This window comes from Corvus hawaiiensis, chromosome 11 (genome assembly GCF_020740725.1).
Source record: "Corvus hawaiiensis isolate bCorHaw1 chromosome 11, bCorHaw1.pri.cur, whole genome shotgun sequence".
Classification (NCBI taxonomy): domain Eukaryota; kingdom Metazoa; phylum Chordata; class Aves; order Passeriformes; family Corvidae; genus Corvus; species Corvus hawaiiensis.
In genome coordinates this window covers 21,305,979-21,328,824 of record NC_063223.1, presented here as the reverse complement: position 1 = coordinate 21,328,824, position 22,846 = coordinate 21,305,979, and the positions used below count along the sequence as shown (strand labels likewise).

Genomic DNA, 22,846 nt, shown 5'->3' with positions numbered 1-22,846 from the left:
CCACTTTCAGAGGCAGAGAAGAGGATTTTCCTCTGCCTTGGAAAAAGGCTTCACTGGCCTCGAGGTGGCGACAGGATTGTGGATTCCAAGGCTGAAAATCCTAAAACTGAATCAATCTGCATTATTTCTTCTTCCTAAAGCAACTCAGCATCCCTAAACTTTGGGAATAAAATGGTGAGGGAAGAGAAATTCTCAAAAGCTTTTGCAGTTTGGGTTTTCAGATCAGGATTTAAGGAAATATCACCTCCACACCAGGCCAGTATTCCCAAATGCCTCTCAAAATATATATATTGTAATTAGATTAATTAGAAAGCAATTGGTTGCAGTTTTCATGAGTAGCATCTTTTTTTAAATTATATTGTTATGTATATGCTGAAACAGAGTAAAATCATGTTAAGGAAGGAAAAACCACCACAATAAACTCGTGCTAATACAAAAATTAAGGAGTAAGCCATGAAAAATCGCAATTTTCAGGGGAAAAAAATGATGTGCATTTATTTGAGAGTGATTTTCTACCAGAAAAAAAAGGTGTTTGCTCCAAAAGAGATGTACTAAAATGCTCTTTTTCTCTACAACCACACGTGAAAAGAGCCCAAATGCCATGCAGGAAAAAGCACTTTTTGATCCAGAGGGCAATGCGAGAAAGAGGGGGATCTTTGTAGTATTAAGTCTCTCCAGAGTAAGTGGGTTTTCAGGTTAAGCTGATGCTCATTGCTGTGCACTCATGCTTTGGTGCTTATTTCCAAGAAGGAAGATCCAGTGGGCTTCAAGCCAGTCAACCAAACCTCAGTGCTGAGGGAATTTATGGGAAAGGTCCTCTGGAAGCCCTTTCCCAGTTGTCACCTGCACATCCCAGCTGCCTAAAAGAGAATTCTCATGGCTGAGCTACCAAAGAATTGCAGAAATCAGAAATCTTATTGCAGTTTGAACATTTTCCTACTGCAAATAAAAGAGCTGAGGAATCTAAAATCAATTTAGCCGTGATGGCTCCGATTTTCCTGGGCCTGATTAATTTGGCATCATTCCTCATGCTCAACATTCACGTGAGAGTTTATCAGAGATAAGGTACAACCTGTATTTCCACATGGAAATGGAAATTTGTCCAAGATTTTGGGAAGCAGCAGCTGTTTGGAGGAGTGTGCAGTTCTGTTTGTATTGATAGATGCTCTAGCGCATATGTTCATCAAAACAATTCATATTTTTATAATTTAAAAAAACCAGCAAGTTGGCCAATTTTTAGCATGCAAACATCCAATAAACAAGAGAGTGTTATTCTTATTTTCCTCCCCATTTTAACAATCCACTGTTACAGCAGGGGTTACACTGATGTGTGTGTTTTGCCATGTCATATCCATAATGTTACTTCCTGACCCACCAAACTGCCACATCTGCCACTCCCTCACCCACTTCACCTCTTCCAGGCACAAATGTTTGCAAAATCCCCTTCCAGAGCACCAAATGTTTTCCCCAGAAAGACTCAGTGAGCACCACACACAAGTACAGTCCCATTCTGAGTGCCTTAAATCTGTCGAGGGACAACCAGAACCATATTGTGAGTCAGGCTTGCACACAAACCCCATAACAATCCCATTAACTTGCTGAAGCGCTGCTTCTGTGTGAGTTATTTAAGCTATAAACAGCACCTGTATCTCCCAGATTAGGGCAGAGGGATGTATTTCAAGCCAATTTGAGCATGAAGATTATTGAGACCTTTTTGTTGATGAAGCAAAACACTTCTGAGGCTTAAATAGAGCTCCAGACTGTTCCAGCTTCCACTGCTGCTGCACAAAGTGATTGGTATGAGCTCTGCACACACTCAGGACAGAAGATGGCATTTTAAGAGTGAGAGGATTGGGGCTGCTGGAAAGATAAAATATAAAAATTAAATGGAGAGCACAGCCCTGGGAGGCTGAGAGGAGCTGCAGAGATGAATAGCTGCTCACAAAGCTCAAACCCACCGTGGAATGCAAATTGCACAAAGACAAAAGAGTCGAGGACTTCAAACTAAAGTGAGCCTTGAAGAGAAACTTCATTTGTTTAATCCCAGTAAACAGAGCTGGCTGTGGGGTTCAAACACCTCTCTCCTAAAGCAGACCCAGCACCCTCCCTGAAATATTATTGAAACAGGCCCGCAACTGAAGGGGAAAGCAAGTTCTGCTGGTACACATGATTTATGCTTTGGCACTGCAGAGTAAATCAAAAGAAACAAGAGTGAAGGTGGGAACTGGAAGCACGAATCTCCAGGTAGTTTCAGCTGTGCTCCTTGGCAGAAAGCTCTAGAACCAATTGACAAGAGTTTTGTGAAGTCGGAGGGGAGGGTGGGTTTATCCAAATATTTGTGGGTTTGAACATTAAATTCTATGTTTCTATAAAATGGAGAATGTCTATGCATCCATCTTACCACCATTAAAAGTTGTACTAAAGCTGAACCAAAAGCTATTTTTAAAATAAAAACTAGTTGTGCCAAATTCTGGTTTTAAGTCTGAAGAACTAAGCTTCCTCTATTTCTTGAAAAGTGACTAGAGATTGCACCCATTACTCTGGAAGCTTTCTTCAAGTTTTGAATTCATTATTCTCAACGACATAGCTCAGTTTTGCTGGAATGGCATTTTTCAACACAAAAATAATTCTTAAAAGCAATTTAGCATTCATACCCCGGTTCAATCACCTGCGCTGGTGTTCACCATCTCTGGTATGGCACATTTTATTCCATCTGCTTTCTACTAAAAGGTGTTTAAAATACAACTGAAGAACAACAGCTCAGCCGTGAAAGTCTCCCTGAACCTGAGAAGGAATTGGCACCTCAAAGCAGCCACTGAGCATTCCCAAAAGGCATTCCAGCCTCACATGTGTGGGACAGACAGACACACCCCACGTGTCCCCAGCGCTTTGTGCTTCCCAGGCTGCTCCCACCAGCGCCGTGGGCTTTGCAAATTGTCATGGCAACGACATATTTCTTTACAAGTGGCAACAGGATAGTAAATAGGCATGTAAACCCTCCTGGGAGCTGGCAATAATGTGCCTTAAGCTGGCAATAATGTCCCTTAAGCTGGCGTGCCCTCCTTCAGTGACAAACACAAGCAAGGGTGTCAGTGGCACGTGGAAAATCCAAACGCAGGGCAAAATCCTGTTAGCAGCCTCTAGAAAAGCCCTGCACAAGGGAAGGAACCAGCACTGAAGCAGCAGGACTGAGCCCTGCTCGTACGAGGAGCTCAGTTCTCCCACGAGGAAAGGCTGGGAGAGTTGGGATTGTTTGGCCTGGCCAAGAGAAGCTTTGGGGTGACCATTGTGGCCTTGCAGTGCCTGAAGGGGCCAGCAGGAAAGATGGAGAGAGACTTTTTACAAGGGATGGAGTGACAGGACAAGGGGGAAAGGCTTCACACTGACAGAGGGCAGGGTTAGATGGGATGTTAGTGAGCAATTGTTCCCTGTGAGGGTGGGCAGGCCCTGGCACAGGGTGCCCAGAGCAGCTGTGGCTGCCCCATCCCTGGAAGTGTCCAAGGCCAGGCTGGACGTGCCTTGGAGCAGCCTGGGATAGCAGAAGGTGTCCCTGCCCATGGCAGGGGTGGCACTGGATGTGCTGTAGGGTCCTTTCCAACCCCAACCATTCCATGACTCCCCACAGTCGCTGCGGGTGGAGCAGAGCCCAACGTGTGGCACAAGATCAGGGCACCCTGAGCACTGCTGGGGAAGGCAGGGGGCACCTGTAGCTGCCAGCCCCACACCCCGGGGTGAAACTCCAGTTCAAACTGGGCAGAACAAACCAGTGCCACCCCTGGGCTCAGATAAACACACCACAGACAATTCCTTGTCCCGGCTAAAAGTGCTTGGGCACCCAGGGCTCAGCTGGAACCAGGCTGGATCCACTGCGCACTGAGCCTGTTGTAAGGTGCAAACAAATGTCTGGGAGTGTGCCAGAGAATCCTGTCTCTCCCTCTGTTCCAGGGCTAATTTCAGGGTGACCTGAGGCCACCTCTGAGCAAGGTGCAGCTGGAATTCCACAGCCAGCACTGACACCACTTCCACAGCCCTTTCCCTTCACCCATCCATGCTGACACACAACACCACAAACATTGCCAAGTCCAAAAGACACAACGTGATCAAATTTTCATCTAAAATTTTCATCTAAAATTTTCAATCTTTTAAATGAATCTCTTTTTTTTCTGTTTTCTTTTCCCTGTATAAATACTACTTGTTTAAAGCAAACACCACAGATATTTCTGATGCCTCAAGGCAATTACCTGAAGGAGCCCCTCTATTGTCTTTTGTGACACAATACATGTTTAAAGTAAGCAGAGATTTTAAAAAATTACGCTGACATATCTTCAGTAAGCAGATTAAGAAAAATCATTTTGACAAATATTCCCAAATTCCCTTCTGTCTCCTTCTCAGGATCCATTTAATAATGTAATAGCCTCAGGAGAAACACTGTGTAATGTCTTTTACAGTGCCAAAGCAGATCAGTAACATGCTGTCTGCAACCTGTCAGGTGCTACAGAGATTGTGTCGTTTTCCCCCTTCAATATCACACAAATGATGTCCAATAACTGTTTTAAGGCACTCATCTGTCACTGGGAAAGAACCAAACAACTTAATCCATTATTTCCGTGTTCTACTCTACTCTGGAAACAACAAAACAGGCAGAGATCCTGGTTTGAGCACTTTGTTCCTCTTTGGTTGCATACTCTGCTATGAAGACAGCAATCCCCTGAATGTACAATTTCTCTGTTAATTCTGACTGAGATTTAGTTCTGGAATGACCAAAGAACCATAAAACGGCTAAATCCCAGTGAAATTTCTTCCCATTAAACTGCTGGCAACGCTCTTGTCCCTCAGTGGCAGAAGCACCAACTGCAACTGCTTCTGAAAATCCTCATTTATCAACCAAAGTACTCTCCAATTAAAAAAATAACCTGTTCCAACACGCTTTACAGCCCTATCCCCAAGTCCAGAACTCCAGCGAGGAACAACTCCCCAGCAGTCACTTGTATTCAGACTTCAAAACCAAGAAGCTCTTGCAGTTTTTCTCAGTCAGAGAGGCAAATAAAGGCACGGCCCATGGTCCTACCTGTGGGTCAGAGAGCCGGGAGATGTCGGGATAAAGGTAGAATTTGATCCCCTCGGAAGCGCCGGGTAACGTCACCCCCCGGATCAGGAGGATCATCAGCATGATGTAGGGGAATGTGGCTGTTACATACACGACCTGCAGGAGGAAATACACATTAGAAAAGGATTTTCTTCCAGCTGCAGCAAAACCACCTCATTTTCACATCCACTGGAGGAAAAGTGCTTTGGATACCTTTGTGCAGGGTTTTTGTCCTGCAGTCGTATTCCCTTGTAAACTCTTCAGGTTTTGTGGGAGGGGTCAGCACTTTTTATAGAGATTGGGACTGTAAGTAATATATATATATATATATATATATATATATATATATATAAAGTATATATAAGACTGTAAGTCCTCTGTAAATATAATATTTCCAAACACTGGTACTCATGATAACAAGTCATTAATTCTATATATTATACCAGCACGTGCAATGGATTCTCAGTCACCCCATAATTACTAAACTGGTTTCTCTTCAGACTGCTCTGCCTGCATGTCTGTGCTTCAGAAATAAACATTTCATCAAGCCCAAAGGTTAAATTCTGTCCATATCTCCTTGGGATTTGATAGAGAACCCTTATCATACAAAGCACCTTCAGGCAAAATTTCTGAGGCGCTGAACCCCAGCAATTTGTGTTTTCACATATGTGGCCACACTTATTTGTTTTTTTCAGAGATCAGTTTGTTCTCTGCATGAGGAGCAACAGGAAACCTGCAAGAAGTCACATTTTCCAAGGGAAAAATGGAGGAGAATTGGTCCTGTTTTACAATCCCACATCTGAGAGCAGCACAGGGCTATTCAAACTCAGAGAATGATTAAATGATAAATTCCATGGCACTAGAAATATTTTATTTATGTCATAACCACCTGAAATTTAACTCTCTATAATTCCCTGTGGCTGTTTCCACCTGTGCAGAGTAGGTTTAACCATCCGAATGTGAGGTGTTATTCTTACATCTCCCTTGCACCAGTCAAAATTAATTAAACTGCAAGAATGGAAAAAAATCATTTGGTGAAAAATACACCCTCAAAAAAGATGCATTTTAAACTCAGGAGTCCAATATCTGTTTCCTATATAAATGAAAGGGATACATCAAAGAATGGACCTATGAAAGGATTCTCAAACATATTTTTGTAATTAATGAACTGAAATTTGATTTTCAGACTGAGTATGTAACCCCAAACATTAAATGATGTCATGTGCCTCATCAGGTACACTCAAAAATGGAGGAACTTGAATTTCCCAGGAAATGGAGACCATCATTCTAATCCTCTAGGTCCCAAATGCCTGAACTGATGAATTCATAGGTCAATACAATGCAAAATGGGAAGATTTATCCCAGTGCTTACATTTGTTGACTGTTGGTGGGAATGCAAACTGCTATGACTGGCTGAGTTCAAATAGTTCAAACTTTGAGTTCAAACCTTGTCTCTCCATGTTTAGGTTTCAAATAAAAAAGGATCAGCAGCTACAGAGAACTAAAAAAGAAACACACGGGATGGACACAGTCCTGCTCTGAGCCTTAAATGAGGTGGAGAGGATGGAGTAGCCAGCTAATGGTTTTCACTTATTTGGCTTTTTGCCAGCTATTTTTTCCCCCCTTGTTTTAAATCAATAGCTGCATTTAACAGAGGGTAGTAGTCAGCAGACACATCCATGTGATGGCACTGAAGGGCTTGCACCTGAATATCTGTAATGTTTCCTTGCATTTCCTTCCTTCTCTGCCCTGCTGTGCAGCACATCCACTGCTTCCTGCACATCCCACCGCTGCCTTGGAACGCCCCACTGAGCAAACGCCGCAATCTGGCAGAGGCAGATTCCTTCCCAGGTTGTGTTGGGAGGGCTTCCTCTCTCAGCTCCATCAAGGAAGAGCCAAAACCATTCATCTCTGCAGCCAAGAGAGGCCAGGTAAAGGGATCTGTGCAATCCCACAGCAGCAAGGACTGGAACCACAACCTCCAATAAATTTTTCGGCCATCAGGCCGCTCTGCCTCACGAGGACTCTCCCTGCTCTCTGGTTGCCATGCAGGGATATAAACAGAGCACCATTGGCTCAGGATTTCTGGCAATAAACACCCATGCAGATATCCAGAACCACAAGGAAAGGGACACCAAGGAAGCAGGAGTGGGAAAAATGGAAAGATCCCTCCTTCCCAAGCCCACTGACACTGCTGATAATTGATCTGTGTCAGTGCTCACACAGCTCCTGGGGCTGCAAAGCTCCAACTGCAACAGGTGAGTGCACTGTGTTGGAAGAGAGACATTAACTCCCGTTTTCTCCCCCTTCCCAAGAGCTCCTGAGGTGAGGCAGGATGGGGAATTTAGGAATCAGTGCCATTATTAGCATCATCCTCACATCTGTCTGGCATTAAAAGTTTCCTGAATTGTTTTCTTTTCTTTCAACACATCGAACCTCTCAGAATATCAATGTGAACACAACTGTTTCTAATTACACTGCATCCTGTTTTAATTGACTTTAATTGCTTGGTATGTTCATTTGCATCCCAATGCTCAAAATGCTTTTTTTAAACCCTTGTCAGAGCCATGCCAATGTTTAAGCAGTTGGAAACAAAATAAAAATTTCTGGCAGGCGATCTTTTCCACCAAGTTCTCCTCTTACAATGTGGTTGAAAGGAAAATTTACAACGATATTTAGGCATACAAATAGGTGGAAATGCACCCAACAACTCTGAACTGTACTCAGGTGCTTAACTGAAAGTACATTGGAACCAAAGATCCTGAGAATGGATACTTTATTGACTGCCACGAGCTTTAATTATCAAAGAATAGGCATTAAGTTGAGCACCAAGTACTGGAAATTTAAATACCAAAACCTTCAAGGGGCTTAGATGTCAGTCAATGTTAATAAATACACATCTAGGTACCTATGAAATTATTTCATAAGTGAGGCACCATAAAGATTTTGAGAACTGAACTAGATTTCAGTTTCATCTTTTCATACCTAATTACTTTAACAACACAAATGTGTGCCTGTGTTCCAATTTGTCCCCTGGGACTGCTGAATTTCTTGTCCTAACTGAAAAGGTGGTTTTCTGAACGCTCCAGCCAGATCATGCTGCAGGGGGAGGGAGATATGGCTTGTGAGGATAAGAAATTCAGGATAACCCTGTTGAGAAAAAGGAGGAAGATTTCCATGCAGTGAACGGAGCCCCAAACCCATGGAAATCTCAAAGCCCCAAACCAGATTTCTCTCTTCTACAGGACACACCAGCCCGAGCTTCACACATTTCCTCACAGCAGCATGGAGCAGAGAACTTCCCTCCTTTGCGTGGCTCTGGCTAAGAAAACAGAACCAGGATTCCTGAACAAAATATGACTTGGAGGCCAGGAAGTTGCTGGAATTCTCCCCTGCAAGCTGCAATGTTCAAGCTCGTTTGCACTATAATGAACCAACTGTGTTTTATAAATGGCATCAAATTTCTCTGGCTGCTTCAGGAAATTACTGGCTTGTTAATCCCTGTCCCCTAAAATCCTCTGTTGCTCTATTGGCCTGTAAACGTGAGGAATATCAATGCAGGAATTGCCAGAGATTTGCCAGAACTCACTATTAAAGTGTTTGTGGGAAATCAGACCTGCCCCTGTGCCCTGCTCATCCTTATTTTTCACTGAGTGTTTTCAGCCTAGTTCATTTAACTTTACTTATTAATTTATTTATTCATTTATTTATTTGAAACCATGACCATGGAGAACTAGAATGAAACCTCCAACTATGCCCACACTGCACTACATTCCTGTGTGGAGAAACTGCTCAGGAACCAAAATTCCACTGAGTGACGTGAGAAGGAAAGAAGTAATTTTTATCCAGAAGGACATATTAGCACAATTATAGAAATATAATTATCATACCACTGCCTGGCAGCTCTGGTCTGAGTAGACACACCCAGGAACCACCAATTTGGGCAGGATCGCCATCAAAATTATTTTAATTGTCCCACATGCCATAGTCAACCCAGACTTGGCCTCACTAATGTTTGCCAGTTTCACAAATTCTGATTTCCTAGATGGTACCAGCAGATGATAAACTCCGCAAAAGGTCTTTGTTTCCAGCTGCCGTGGTGCAGTGTGAAATATTCCATGCAGCATTGTTTGGAAAGAAAGGCTTTTGCTCATCTGACTCTACACCATCCACAGAGCTACAGGTGACAACTGAGAGATTTTCCACATTAATTGGATTTACGAGAAAAACGGTGCCAAATGGTATAAAGGAATGATTCACAAGGATTCTAACAGCATGTCAAAAGGGGGAAAATGTTCGAGGTCTACCTACAATTTAAAGCTAAAATTTCATATGCTGAAAAAGAAACTAAAGCAAAAACCCAACAGAACAGCAGATAAGTGGAATTGTGTAATTGGGATCAGGGGAGGGGTTAGAATCAGCAAAACAGCTGATATTTCAGTTTTCTCTCTGTGTTTTATGGATTTATTCAGTATCACCTTCTGTTTGTCATCTTTGTTTATCCACAGAGGGAATCATGCTCCAGAACAATTCCAGTAAACCATCCTCAACCAGATTGCCTGTAAACTGCAGAATTCCTTCCAAATGACCACTGGATCATGTGTGAGTGCAGACAGCTTCACTCCGAGCAGAAAGGAATTCAAACCCCAACAGCTAAGAAAATTTAATGAGATTGGAGAGCTGAGAAATAAGTATCAAAGAGGAAAAATTCACTGGGAATGAAAATTCAATGAGATGAGCCAGAAAAGAGAGGCCAAGAGAGGACACTCGGGGAAGGGATGGGGGAACCTGAGTGATCACAGGAAGCAAAAGATTCCACATGAAATAATAACTGCAGAAAGGAATAAACACTTCCAGCACCACATCACACTGAGATCATTGCCTGGGACACGGAAAAATCGCTACCTGGCAGAGCTGTGCAAGTCCCAGTTTTTTTCCACATGGTGGTGAAGGCAATAAATAAATAAATGAAAGCCTGAGTCACTCTGGAACGGTTTCCTTCCCAATGAAATGAAAACTTCACTCCCCAATTCATTAGTCAATTAAAAAAAAACCCCAAAACATTCTGTTTCATTTTGGTTTGGCTTTCTTTCTACTGAATGGGTGGAAGGGAGATCTGTCTTGAATGAAAAATGCTTTAACAAGCCAAAGTCGTTATTTAGAAGCCTTAATCCCATGTTAAAAATGGGTGAAAAAACTATTTTCCTTTTTTTTTTTTTTTTTTTTTGCAGCAAAAAAAAATCGCTTTTTACATTGGGTCTGACTTTATACACTTTTCAGCACTTCCCAAATTCCATTTCAGATATTCTCTGTTCCAAAAACTGCCTGCCTGTAGCCAAAAGGGCCAAAAGAAAAAGAAAGTTTTCTGTTAGAAACCGAGGAATGCAGCTAAAATTGGAAAACAATGAGAAAGCACCAGGGGCAGACAATACCCACACACAGCAGCAGCTCATTTTCCCAGCTGAACTGAGTGAACAATTCACTTCCATGATGAGCTGCTTCTCCCCATAAATACTCCTTAAGCAGCATCAACTTTTCTAAATATGTGTTATTTCCCAGCTAATTCCAACAGCTGGGTTTGTTTCCAGATTGCCCAGGAGCAGTAAAATCAAGATCTGTCTTCTTTCTGCTAAAATTGCTCTTCAGGCTTGGTGGTTCTTTGGATCAGCTGTATAGACCTCCTATTTAATAAAAAAAATATCAGTGTACTGTCTAGAGCTAATGCAAAGATAGATTTCCTTTTATTCGAGTAAAAATTCTCTAATTAGCAGATCCTGCCCCAAAACATTCATTTGTAAGACTACCAAGAGCAGAATATGCAGACATATCCAGAAATCCCAGTCATGGAGACCAGAACACACAAAAGTGCTCATCTAAAATGTAGAACCAGTGAATTTTATCCCATTATTGCAATCATTTATGGGAGCACTTGCATTTAAACACTATACTAAATAAAATTAAAAAGAAATAAATAACAATGGCAAATAAATTTATGAATAATAAATTATTTTAAAAAATAAATAATGGCAAATGCAGATAACCAGATTAATTCTTAGTACATGCACAGCTTAATAATGACCTAATCAGTGAAAAATAATGTGCCGAAAGCTTCCAAAAAGGGGGAGTGGTCAAAAATAATCAGGCTGGATCCTGAAATAATGTCTTTAAGTCACAGTTCCTTATATTTCAAGGATTCCTTACAGCCTGAATAGGCCTTGGTCAAGTTCACAGTATCAAATTCACAGTAAAATATACACAGTGCACAAATCAGTGCAGAGTAGTTTTTGGTGACTGCTCTGAAGTGGTTTTAAATGTTCACAAGTGAATCTGCACTAAACAAGGATCAACCTAAGCTAAAAACTGAGAGACTGTTGGAAATGTGTCATTAATGTTATTACATTTTTGCTGTCATTAAATGCCAAAAAGGAAAGTATTTATCTATTTCATAGATAAATATCTACAGCAAATACAACTCAGGAGCTCAGTGCCTCCTCCCAGTGCTTCTTCCGTCTCCAAAATTATATTTTCCACACTCAACATTAATCCTCCACTCACCAACTGTTCCTAGAGAAGTTATGTTGATGAAAAAAGTGAAGGCTGCACCGATCCTCAACACCAACACGAGAATGTGCTCTCCATTTGTTAGAAAATGTGTTCCTCACGTTGTTTATTTGCTCTTACCACACTGCTTATGCAAAAATCCCAACAGTTGTAAACACGACGTCCCCAAAATAACTCTGGGAGGCAGGGGAAGGTCTGTGGTGGAATTTCTCAAAAGCAGAAAGTTGCAGGAAACCTTTAGGAAAACGAGTACTACAATTTGGCAAGCAGACACAGCTCTCCCTGTGTAATACAAAAGCAGATTTCCAGTGCTAAAATCACAGTGTTACTGTCCCTGGCACCTGGAATGTGTTTGTTGGAGGTTTCTCCTTTAAAAGCAGAGGATGTTTTGGGGTTGGTGGGGTTTTTACTCAGAAAAGACCATTGATTGAAGTTTATTATTTTATCTCCACCACAAACAGCGGTGATTAAGCAGTGAAATAATGGCATCCTATAACTAAAATGTGATTTTTTGTTTGACTTTCAAGTGCACAAAGACAAAGAGCTGCCCTCTGGTTGTGGGCAGGGAGAGGAGGACTGACAGGGAGGAAGCAAATTTCAGCATCTTGGCTGAGCTCATCACTGCAAGCGAAGTGTTTATGTAGAGCTCCCATCAAGGAGGGAATTTGCAGAGCCACAAATATCTCAGAATTAAAGACTGCTATTTAATCAAGTAAAAGTCAACTTTAAAAATCAATCAGGAAGAATTTTAAATATAAATTAAGCCTAATTAATCAACTGAGGGTTGGGGGTTTTTTCCATTTGTAAAGGTCTTTAAAATGTTCAAGCTTTTATAAAATAAAGCTCTTCCTTTCCAGAACCTTCCAGGATTTTCAGACCTCTCAATGCTATCTAGTTTACCTTCAGAGACAAACCACATACAATGAGTTACATATACCCCCAGAAGTTTGCATTTTGCTCAAAAAAATGCTTAATAGGGGATGACTATTCCTCATGACAACCCCATTTCTGTGAAAATAATTTACAGTTGGCCAGAATTATCCCGCAGGAGCACCTGAATTTCCAGTTGTGTAACTGGTTCTACACGGGCAGAAATGAGGATTCAATAAGGCGCTATGTGATTGGAATTTTTAGTTATTCTAGACAGATCTGCCAGCTCTCACTCCTTAGGTCCTGACCCACCTTAAAGCAGAGAGAGATGCAAAGGTCAGAACAGGGCAGGAGGTGACTTCTCCTGTCACTCCAAAACGTGTAAGATCTTAAATGCTCATTGGAATGGACCCCGAATTTTTGGCCAACTCATTCTCCTGATGCAGGGTTTGTTTGCCCTCTGACTCTTCCTGGAGAACACAGAACTGGGTTTCCTGGAGGGGTGCTGTCCTCATGGAATTATCAGATTCCCTGAAATGATTAGTTTCACTGAATCAACATTTTCCAGGAAAACAGGGATTTACCAAAACATTCCTTATTATCTGTGGCTTAGATTCCTTTCTTCTCCTGCTTGATTTTCCTCACTTGCATTTAAAAAAACCCACAAACAAACAAAAACAACACAAAAACACACTCCCAAGTGAACACCAGCACTGAGGCAAAAAATGCTGCTGGATGAAGTCTGGGAAGTGGAAACAATGCTATGACCAGAAGGGTTATAGGGGAGGTTTTCCAGCCAGAGCTCCTCCTTCAGGTGCCCTCAAAAGGTAAAATGTGCCAGTCAGAAAAGGTCAATATATCAACCAAAGTCTCCAATCACCTTGCAGGCCTTGACTGACCAGGAGGTAAGGAGAGAATTAGGAACTGCAGCCTTTGAGAAGTCACCAGACAAATGCATAATATTTTAAATAATTGCAAATATTAAAAATGTAAAACATTGATTCAATGGGAATAAGAATTTTCCCTAGAATTTTGCACCAAAACTAATTATATGTGAGACTTTCTTTGAAAATGGTTCTATCAATCCTCCAAGCACTCCAGCAGGTTTGTTACCAGCCACCTCTAAATCTTTCAGTCACTTCTGCAGTTCTCTGGGCACCACAGCATTATTTAATCTTGTGCAGTAAATCATGGGGGGGGAAAGTGGTTTGTAAACTGGCAGGCAAAGATATCCCATAGCTCACCCACACCTCTTCTTTCTTTTGATGGTTTTTGCAATCCTGAAACTGAGGGAAACAGGTCAGACCTCACCAGGGGCTGCAGCTTCCTCAGGATGGGCAGAGGAGGAGCAGCTGAGGGGCAGTTCTGATCTCTGCTCTCTGTGAGCCAGGACAGCACCCAGGGAACGGCTGGAGCTGTGCCAGGGCAGGTTTGGGTTGGAGATCAGGGAAAGGCTCTTCTTTTCCCCAGAGGCTGCTGGGCACTGCCCAGGCTCCCCAGGGAATGGGCACGGCCCCGAGGCTGCCAGAGCTCCAGGAGTGTTTGGACAACACTGCCAGGGTGTTGTTGGGGTGTCTGTGCAGGGCCAGGGATGGGACTGGGTGATCCTGTGAGTCCCTTCTAGCTCAGGATACTCCATGATTCCATGAATTGTCTTGTCCTTTCCAACCCAAACTATTCTGTGGTTCTATTGGGAAGTTCAGGACTTTTGTAGGAGAATAAAGAGCTCACCATTTACATGGGAAAAGGCGTGTGTTTGTGTGCCCCAAGATGACAGCCCAGTTCCTATCAGCCACCGAGGAACACGAGCTCTTATCACCATGGTGACAGCTGAGAGATGGATTCACCATGAAGCATTTGCAATCCTGCTTGGGCATTAAGTATAATAACAAAAAGTATAATAAATAGCCTCGCCACCCAAACTAGCAAGCATCCTTATCATCCCGACCCTAATTCTTCACATTTCCCTTCCCTGTGGCTACTCCAGCCCTTCTAATGCAGTTAGTCACACCTTGATCGAGCCTTTATTGCTCTGTACCTTCCCCACTAAGCAGCCTCTAAATGTAGCTTCTAAATCACCTCAAGGATGACTTGTAGGACACCAATGTGACACTGCTGCAATTAATTTGTTGGTTTGAGCAGATTTTCAGTGTGAGAAGAAAAGGTGACGTGATGCATAGGAAAAATGAGAGGGATCACAAGATGAAAACCTTAGGCTGGAAGATGGGGTGACTTGGGAGTGTGTGACTGCCACAGATTTATTCTTCTCTCTTAGGGAGATGCTTTGATCTCTCAGCTCTCCCTTCATCCCTTCAGCTCAGCAGAGATCCCTGAGTGCTGCTCTATGGAAGCAAAGGGTCTCTCCCTGGGGAGCAGAGACCTCTCCCTGTGCTCATGCCACACTTGGCACACTGAGATTCCAGCCTCAGAAGGGCACTCCAGGAACAAGGGACACACAAACCAAACCACTAAAAAAAACCTCACTGACCTCAGCCGTGGTAGTTCTCCCTCATAGCAACAAACAGATTTTATACCCCCAGGAAAGAGCCCAGAATTTTTTATTACAGCTAATTAAGAGCAGAGTATCACACTTTCTACAACACGACTATCTACTAATTGTCTAAAGCGTCTACTTTCTATGACACAATCAAGCTTCAGAGGATGTTTTGAGTTTCTTCCTTTCTTTTCTGAACCACACAAGTTTTTTTCAGCAGCAGCAGTGAATAGCAGGTGCACGGCAGCCAAGTCACTCCTGGGGATGTGTTTTAGTTACCAGCCCAACACCAGCAACTGCCTGAAGCTGCCTTTGTTGCTCATGTGGCAATTTATTTCATTAGGCTTTGCCATTCTTGGGAGTGAGTTTGGATCTGAGCCACGGGAGCTGACACTGGGGTGGGATACAGAATTCAAGTTTGTAAATCTCACAAGAACAGCCTTGTAAACAAAACTTGTACTACAAAGACATCTTCACATTGTAGATAAAGCCAGAAATCTGGACTTTGCTGGCTGCAGAAAGCAGAGACTGCCTTCCCACTGGCAGGAATTTCATTTAATATAACTTTGGCATATGGTGCTGTGGGGATAGATACCTAAAACTGCTTCCAAACTGCAAGTAATGAGCCAGTCTTGAAGCTGGATAGATTAGCAGGAGCTGAGGACAAACTACCTATGTGAGAATTCTGCTTCATGGGAAGAAATAGGAAATTGGAGCAGCATTAGGAAAGTCAGAGCTATGAACATTTGTGTATCTGAACTGAGGGACCAAGGAGATGCCCTGTGTGTTCCTGCAGAGGAAAAGGTGCAAATAATATTCCAAATCAAGGATGGAGAAAAGCGATATTCACTGCAATTTCTGTGCAGAAATTCTGTGCGCACATAGAGACCAGGACATGGCAACCACATGGGAAACGCAGCTTTGGGAAACCCTCAGGTATAAATCCCAGCCAGCAGCAGTGCCATGCACCTGAAGGAATAACATTTTAGCCCTGACACGTGCATCAACAATGATAATAAACAGGACAGCTTGTATTTTGGCTCCTGTTGGATGCTCTGCTGCAGGGCATCATTCACTGGTTACAGGGTTACCTGCTGAGCAAGGGCAGGTTCTGTGAGAGGAGAAATGAACCATGGAGAGATCATCTGGGAATAAACCACTGGGACTATCACATTTCTGAAGTCTCTTTGTTGGCTCAGTGTATTTTTGATAAAGGGCTAAAAGTTCCTGCTAATCTCAATGGAAAAAAATAACCTTTATTTGTTACCTTTATTTGTTACCTTTAGCCAGTCAGTGCATCGTTCCTGCAGAGATTCCCGTGTTAATCTGTGCCTTTGGGCTTTCCCTTTAATTTTGCAGCAATTTTCCCTGCATTGCCCCAGCACATATCTCAGCTGGCCTTCCACTCTCCACTGCTGCCCACCCCAGGTGATTTCTGTGCCCACAACCTCTCACACCTGCATGTGCCCTGAACTGTCTTTCAGTGCACTGAAACACTTTTCACTCTCTTCAGCTGTGGACCGGAGCATAGATCCACTCTAAATATTCATATAAAAGTGGATTTTCCCCCTAAGGTGCAGCTAGGAAGGACTGAAACCATGAAGAAACGATTTTGATTTAATTTGATACTATTTGATACTTTCCCCAGCTGTCAAACAGAAGGTCGGGAAAACCACAAAAATCTATTTTTTTAACAAACCCGAGGTGTCCTTAAATGCTCAGAGCACAGGAGAGTGGAAAAAAAAACGTGTTGAAACCTCACACAGAGGAGGCGGAGAGCAGGAACTCTGCATGCATCTCATGAATGTTCTACTTTCCCCCTTTGAATACAGAGATCAGCCTTGGCCAGAGCGTTAAAGCCTCGCCAAGAAGGGCCATTCTTTGCTGTTACTTCAGGCTAAAACAAAAGACACTTCAGGAGATACAATCGTTGCTGCCCAGTTCCTTTTCCTGGGCTCCTACAATGGGCCCTGGTTCTCTTTTTTTTTTTTCTTTTTTTTTTCCTTCCACACATCTTTCTCTTTTTTTTTTTTTTTTTTTTTGTTTCTGTCCTTTTACTCCTTCTTTCTGCCTCATTGAATCCATTAAAGCCTTTATATGGCCTGCTATTGAGAAATAAATTTTCTTCAAGACCAGTGGCTGAGTCTTAACTGCTGGCGAGCAAGGTTTAACTCCTGAGGGGAGAGAGCTGGCAAAATGATGGGGAAAAGGTATGAAAAGCCCATCTCTGAGTCTGGGCTCTTCAAGCACCTTGGATACCTTGCAGTGTCTTGCTGCTCAAGGGAAAAGAGCAACCTAATCCCAGAAATTTCCCCACTTCTCTCGTGCATTGACACACTGAGGCCTTTTTCTGCTTGTATTTTCCAGCAGATCAATATATTCTCTTATTTTAGGCCCACATGGCAGTGATTTTTGCACAACTGGAAGCTAGAAGGTCTCAAGAGTGGCCTCTGACCTCAAGAGAGGCACTGAGAGAGGTGCAAAACTAACACAAAATTACCCACAGTCAGAAATACAAGCACTGTTCAGGCCTGCCCATAGTGTGGTAGATTATTTCAAAGCCACTAAAGCCAAATTCAAGCAGGAACACTGAAATTCACCTCACAACCAGGACAAAAAAAACCTTGGAAAGAAAGGAGGAAACCTTCAAAGAGCAAAGTTCTGGGAGTGACATAAATCATTCACAAAATATAAAGAAATATGAGCTGGAAATGGGGGGGGGGGGGGGGGTGTGCAAAAATAATTTGCTGTGTCTGAATAAGGAACTTTTCTGGGGATGTACAGCGAAACATCCACAAACCATCCCTTGCTCCCCTGTAAATGCAGGTGGAAGAGGGAGCAGAGCTATAAAAACACATTTAAGGGGGGAATTTGTGGAATTCAGTAGGGACAGATGACACCCCACTCAGCCAGCCAGAGCCTGAGGGCTCCCATTTTGCATTTTAAATGGTTCAAAAAAATTCTGGGGATTTTCCTCAAGAGAAAAATGAAAAATAAATTATAACCAAAAGTTAACTCCAGTTGCAGCCTTTTTGTTTTATTTTAGTAGTGCATAGTGTAGAGTTTAATTTGTCGGAATAAACTCCCAACAGCTCAGGTGTCTATTTTATATTAAACTATTCAGTCTTATCAGAACTGCAGCCTGGGACAAGCAGCTCTCAGAAGCACCAAAAAGTAAAAAGAACCAGGGCTCTCTACCTTTAGTTACACCTGGTTGAAACATGGGTGTGAATTAAGTATATTTTAGTACATTTCCTTGGCCATCTCATTTATTCACATTAAATGGTCCAGTTTTCTGTGAATGTTTCCTGCCCATCTCATTCACAGATTAACAATAATGTCAAAACCCCTTTGCAGGACATTTTTCTGTTATTGTTAACAGGATTCTATGTCAAGATGTCCTGGCAAACAGGCTGTACCTGTTCTCTTTCATCTCTGGTTTTTTGATAGATATAATTAATAAAGACTTCCAAAAATGTCCTGACTCCTCAGTGGCCCTTCACTGCCTTCAGCTCAGCAAATCAAAGTGGTCAGTGGCGCTAATCAATGCGTGAGGAACAGTGCAGCATTGCAAAGGACAGCAGCTGTGCAGGTACAGAATTAATTCCAGAGAATCCCAGAAGCATTAAGGTTGGAAAAGACCTCCAAGGTCATTGAGACCAACCCTTAGCCCTGCTGCCAAACCCACCCCTGTCCCCAGGCTCCACATCCACGTGTGTTTTGAACACCCCCAGGGATGGTGATTAAACCACAGCCTCTTCCTACACCTGATCACCTCCTCAGGGAAGAAATTTTTCCTAATATCCAATATAAACCTCTCCTGCTGCAACTTGAGGCCATTTCCTCTTGTCCTGTCCCTTGTTCCCTGGGAGCAGAGCCTGACCCCACCTGGCTGCACCCTCCTGTCAGATAATTTTAGAGAGCAGCAAGGTCCCCTCTGAGCCTCTTTTTCTCCAGGCTGAACAATCCCAGTTCCCTCATGAAGTTCATCTTAACCCCCTCATACCAATCACAGCTTTAAATGCACTCAACAGCCTTTACAGGACTCTGGTCTAAGTTTAGCATGCAAAGGTTAAATAAAACTCTCAAACCAGGAAAAATCTGAGAGTCTGAATGGAATCTAACCAATTTTCCTAAATGTAACTTTTAGAACCCTATGGAGAACATTACAGATTAAGGCAATTGGCACAATCACAGAAAAAAAGAAAAAAATCAATAGCGTGAGAGTAAAACAAGAAGTGATGCCCTCACTTGCACGTATTCTACCCAAAATCCTGCTTCCTGTGGCAGCTGCTTTGACAAAAGAAAGTTCTCTGCTTTACTCTGGTGTTTGCAACTTTTCCAGGGGTGTTGTGGTAGAAAGTGAAATACTTCAATGAGTAATGAAGGTGACAAGTAATGAAGGTGACAAGCCTTTTATGCGTATATTCAACAACTGCACCACCAAGAAAGCTTGCCAGGTCATTTCGAAGGGTTTACAATGATGAGCTGCAAACTGAACAGTGTCCTTTTTAGAGATGCAGTGGATATCCAGTGATAAATCAAGGGGAAAGTCATAATGGAGAGCCTGTGCAATCTTTAATCTCTTATTTTAGATTTTGACTCACAGAACTATTTAACCAAGAATCTTAGCTCGTGTGTATGTACAGAGAGGAGCTACATCCATGCTTTTTCTCATATTACAGCAAAACCTCCCAGCAGAGCTCTCTGGGCTGTGGTTAACTGAGCGTCTGCAGAGTGGAAAGGGGTAAAAATGAGAGACAGAGCCCTATTAATGTCAAAAGCTTGATGAGACAGTGTGCAAGACATTTGCAGAGTTGACTATGATCTGAAAAACCAAGCAGATTTATTTTAGAGCAGCATCCACAGTTTTAGCTGGAACATCCCAGCCTCTGGGTGTACACCTCTCACCATCACCCCCTGGATTTATGAGCCTCTGTTCCTGGGGCAGCTTTAAAATATATCAAGTGGAGAGGCAGCTTAAAGTGAACACATCCTAACATCAGCATGAAGTGGAAGTTCAGGGAACTGAGCACAAAGAGAAGGAAAGGATCAAAATATTCAGAAGTCAGAATTAGATAGAATAATATTCAGTGATTGTGTATGTAGATTAGTTCCAGAAAATGTTGGAGAATGGATTCCTGTGAGATTTTTCTCTCTTGCAGCTGGTTCTGCACAATGGGAAGGATTTCTCATCACTTATTAACCAGTAACTAGCAGAGAAGTAAAAATCACTGTGCAAGAACTATTTGAGTTTAGCTCTGGCAAAAGAATATTTTCATGGTATTAACAAGAACCCATTCAAAAAGACCCCAAATCTATGAGAACTGCTCTCAGTGTTCATACAATCAGTGTGATATTCTAATACTCAATAAAATCCTGGAGGAACAACAATGTTCTTTTAACACTCCTCATCAGAAAATGCTGGCTTGGTGTTGAGTCATAATGTGACAAAACCTGGTCTAGAGTTTGAAACCAGACATTAATATGCTGTGGGTGGGGTAAAATGTTCTACTATCAATAAATTGAAAATGGCAGCACGACTGTGAGGTTTTTAGAATATTTTTGATTCAGCTCTTCCTCATCTACAGCACAGAAAGCTGAAGCACATCAATGCTGATGAGCTCTCATTCTCATTCAAGACATCCAGGCAGGAAAGCTGGATTTTTTTTTTTAACTTGAGTCTAGTAATTTAGATTATTAATACAGAAGTCTTTTCAAATCAGTTTGTGTGCATCAATAATTAAAGACACTCAAATCCATGGTCTGTAGCGACACAGATGATACAAAAAATGGGCTTTGGTCTGGGCTGGGTAACAGAAATGTAACAAGGTAATAAAAATGAAATAATTTATTAACAAAATAAATATTGGAATGAACCTCAATGTAGGGAATAACTGATTAATGACTCATATGGTGAGGGAGATGAAGCATTGGAAGAAGTTGCCCCAAGACATGAGCAATCTCTGTCCTTGGAGGTTTTTCAGATGCAGCCAAACACCAAGGCAAACAGTTCCAAGTTCGGTGCTGAACCTTCTTCAACCAAGAGGTTGCACCAGAGACATTCCAAGGTCCCTCCCAAACTGTACAATTTCATTAAATCCAGGCCCCTGCCAGGGTTTCAAACCAGGAATATCAGCACAAGACAGGGATGTGTTGATGCACCCAAAAAGGAAGAAAGAGAAGGAAAGACTTAAAATGCTTTGCTATAACTTCAAGTCCAGCAGGCCCCTCCCTTCTAAAGGAGCTGGGCAGAAGTTGCTGCAAGGGAGACACAACTCTGAGCTCAGTGGAATGATTTGTTTGCAAAAAATCTCACAAAAATAAAAAATAAAAAGGAAAATATGAGGGTTGCTGCCTTCAGCAAGTAATTTAGGAAAAATACATTGGCAGCTACTGGTGTTGCTCCCTCAAAGTTTGAAGCACAGGGACATTTAGTTAAATTAATAAATGGATAATCAAGATCCATAAACAAACTGGTTCCCTTCTACCTGAACATTTCGTCAATGAAACAGGAAGATCAAAAAATTGGCAAGACTCAGGAAGCCTATGCACATGATAGAAAAACTCAGGATTGTCATAACCAGCAATCAAAAGTATTTTGAGAGAATCGGATACTGAACCAAGCCTAAAGATCAGAGACTGGAACAATAATTTAAATGCTAAAAAAATTAACTCTCTTCACTCTTCTAGACAGTCCTCACCTCATCTTTGGAAGCATTTGATCTCAGCTACTGGAAGCACTTCTCTGTGAGACCGAGATCAGACATTACCAAGCAAGCTGCACAACACACATCACATTATGGGATGTTGCTTTGTCACATTTTCCTCCTTCTGATTTTGAGTTTCTCCTTGCAAGACCCCACATTTTGCATACATGCAACATCTAAAATGTGCAAGTTGGCACACAAATACCTTCAGATCTAAGATGGGGTAATTCAGGGCAAGAAAAGCTTGAATAATTAAGGACAAGATCATCTGAAAAGGCACAAATACATTTCACCTGCAAGCTGCCAGAATCACCTGGATTTATTCTGCTATTGCACATCTGTTGGAATGGAAAATGGAAATGCTTTGTGAGAAAGTGATGAATTTCAAGAACAGTAATGGAAAAGTTTGGAATATCCTGTTAACAGTGTAATAAGCACTTCCCCTGGAGTTAAACTTTATGTTAGCCTTAATATATTTAATATCCTGAAATATTAAATATTCATGATCTGGGGTAGTGCTGCTTGGAGAATGATGGAGTTATTTTATAACAGCTTTTAAGGCTTGGATTCTTTTTTCACCATGCATTAGAATGCCGAGTGAAAAAGAGGAGAAGGGTAAACCAACTTCCTGAATATTTCACAAAGCACAAATATGTGGAGAGGAAGCCTCTCCTCACCTTCTCCCTTTCACACCTCTATCCCCTGTCCTCTTTCTCTGTACTAGCCTGTCCCACAGACACCTCCTTTTGAAAAAGTTCCAAAGGTGATAAAACTTTAAGAAGTTTTTTGCTTTGAATACATGTGGTTTTTTATAGAAATTATTCAGTCCAATTAAAGTATATCATAAATTTAACAGACTGTTCTATTATTGTAATAAAAAACCTGGAAGTCAATTGTAAATGTTTCCTGGAAATGAGCATATGAAACATTCAGTTTAGTGGGAAGGCTTGTGATTGGATGAGCTTAAATATGAATATTAGAAATGGCATTATATTGGAAATGGAAACTGCAGCCCAGAAATCTGCTGCACCATTTGTATTTCAGAACATTTAATTCCTTTGTAGCATCCCCAGCACCTGAGTGCTGCCTTTGTTTTGAAGCTGGGAAGTTTGCTGCTCTGGGAAG

The 22,846-nt window shown here is 42.0% G+C and overlaps 1 protein-coding gene across 3 annotated transcripts in view; it reads right to left on the bottom strand.

Moving 5' to 3' along the window:
• SLC6A11 (solute carrier family 6 member 11) overlaps positions 1–22,846 on the bottom strand; it is an 87,032-nt gene that overhangs the window by 39,389 nt on the left and 24,797 nt on the right. For all 3 annotated transcript variants that reach the window (XM_048315250.1, XM_048315252.1, XM_048315251.1), the window contains exon 7: positions 5,069–5,203. In XM_048315250.1, coding sequence (XP_048171207.1) covers positions 5,069–5,203 — 135 coding nt within the window. The remainder of the gene's footprint in view (positions 1–5,068; positions 5,204–22,846) is intronic.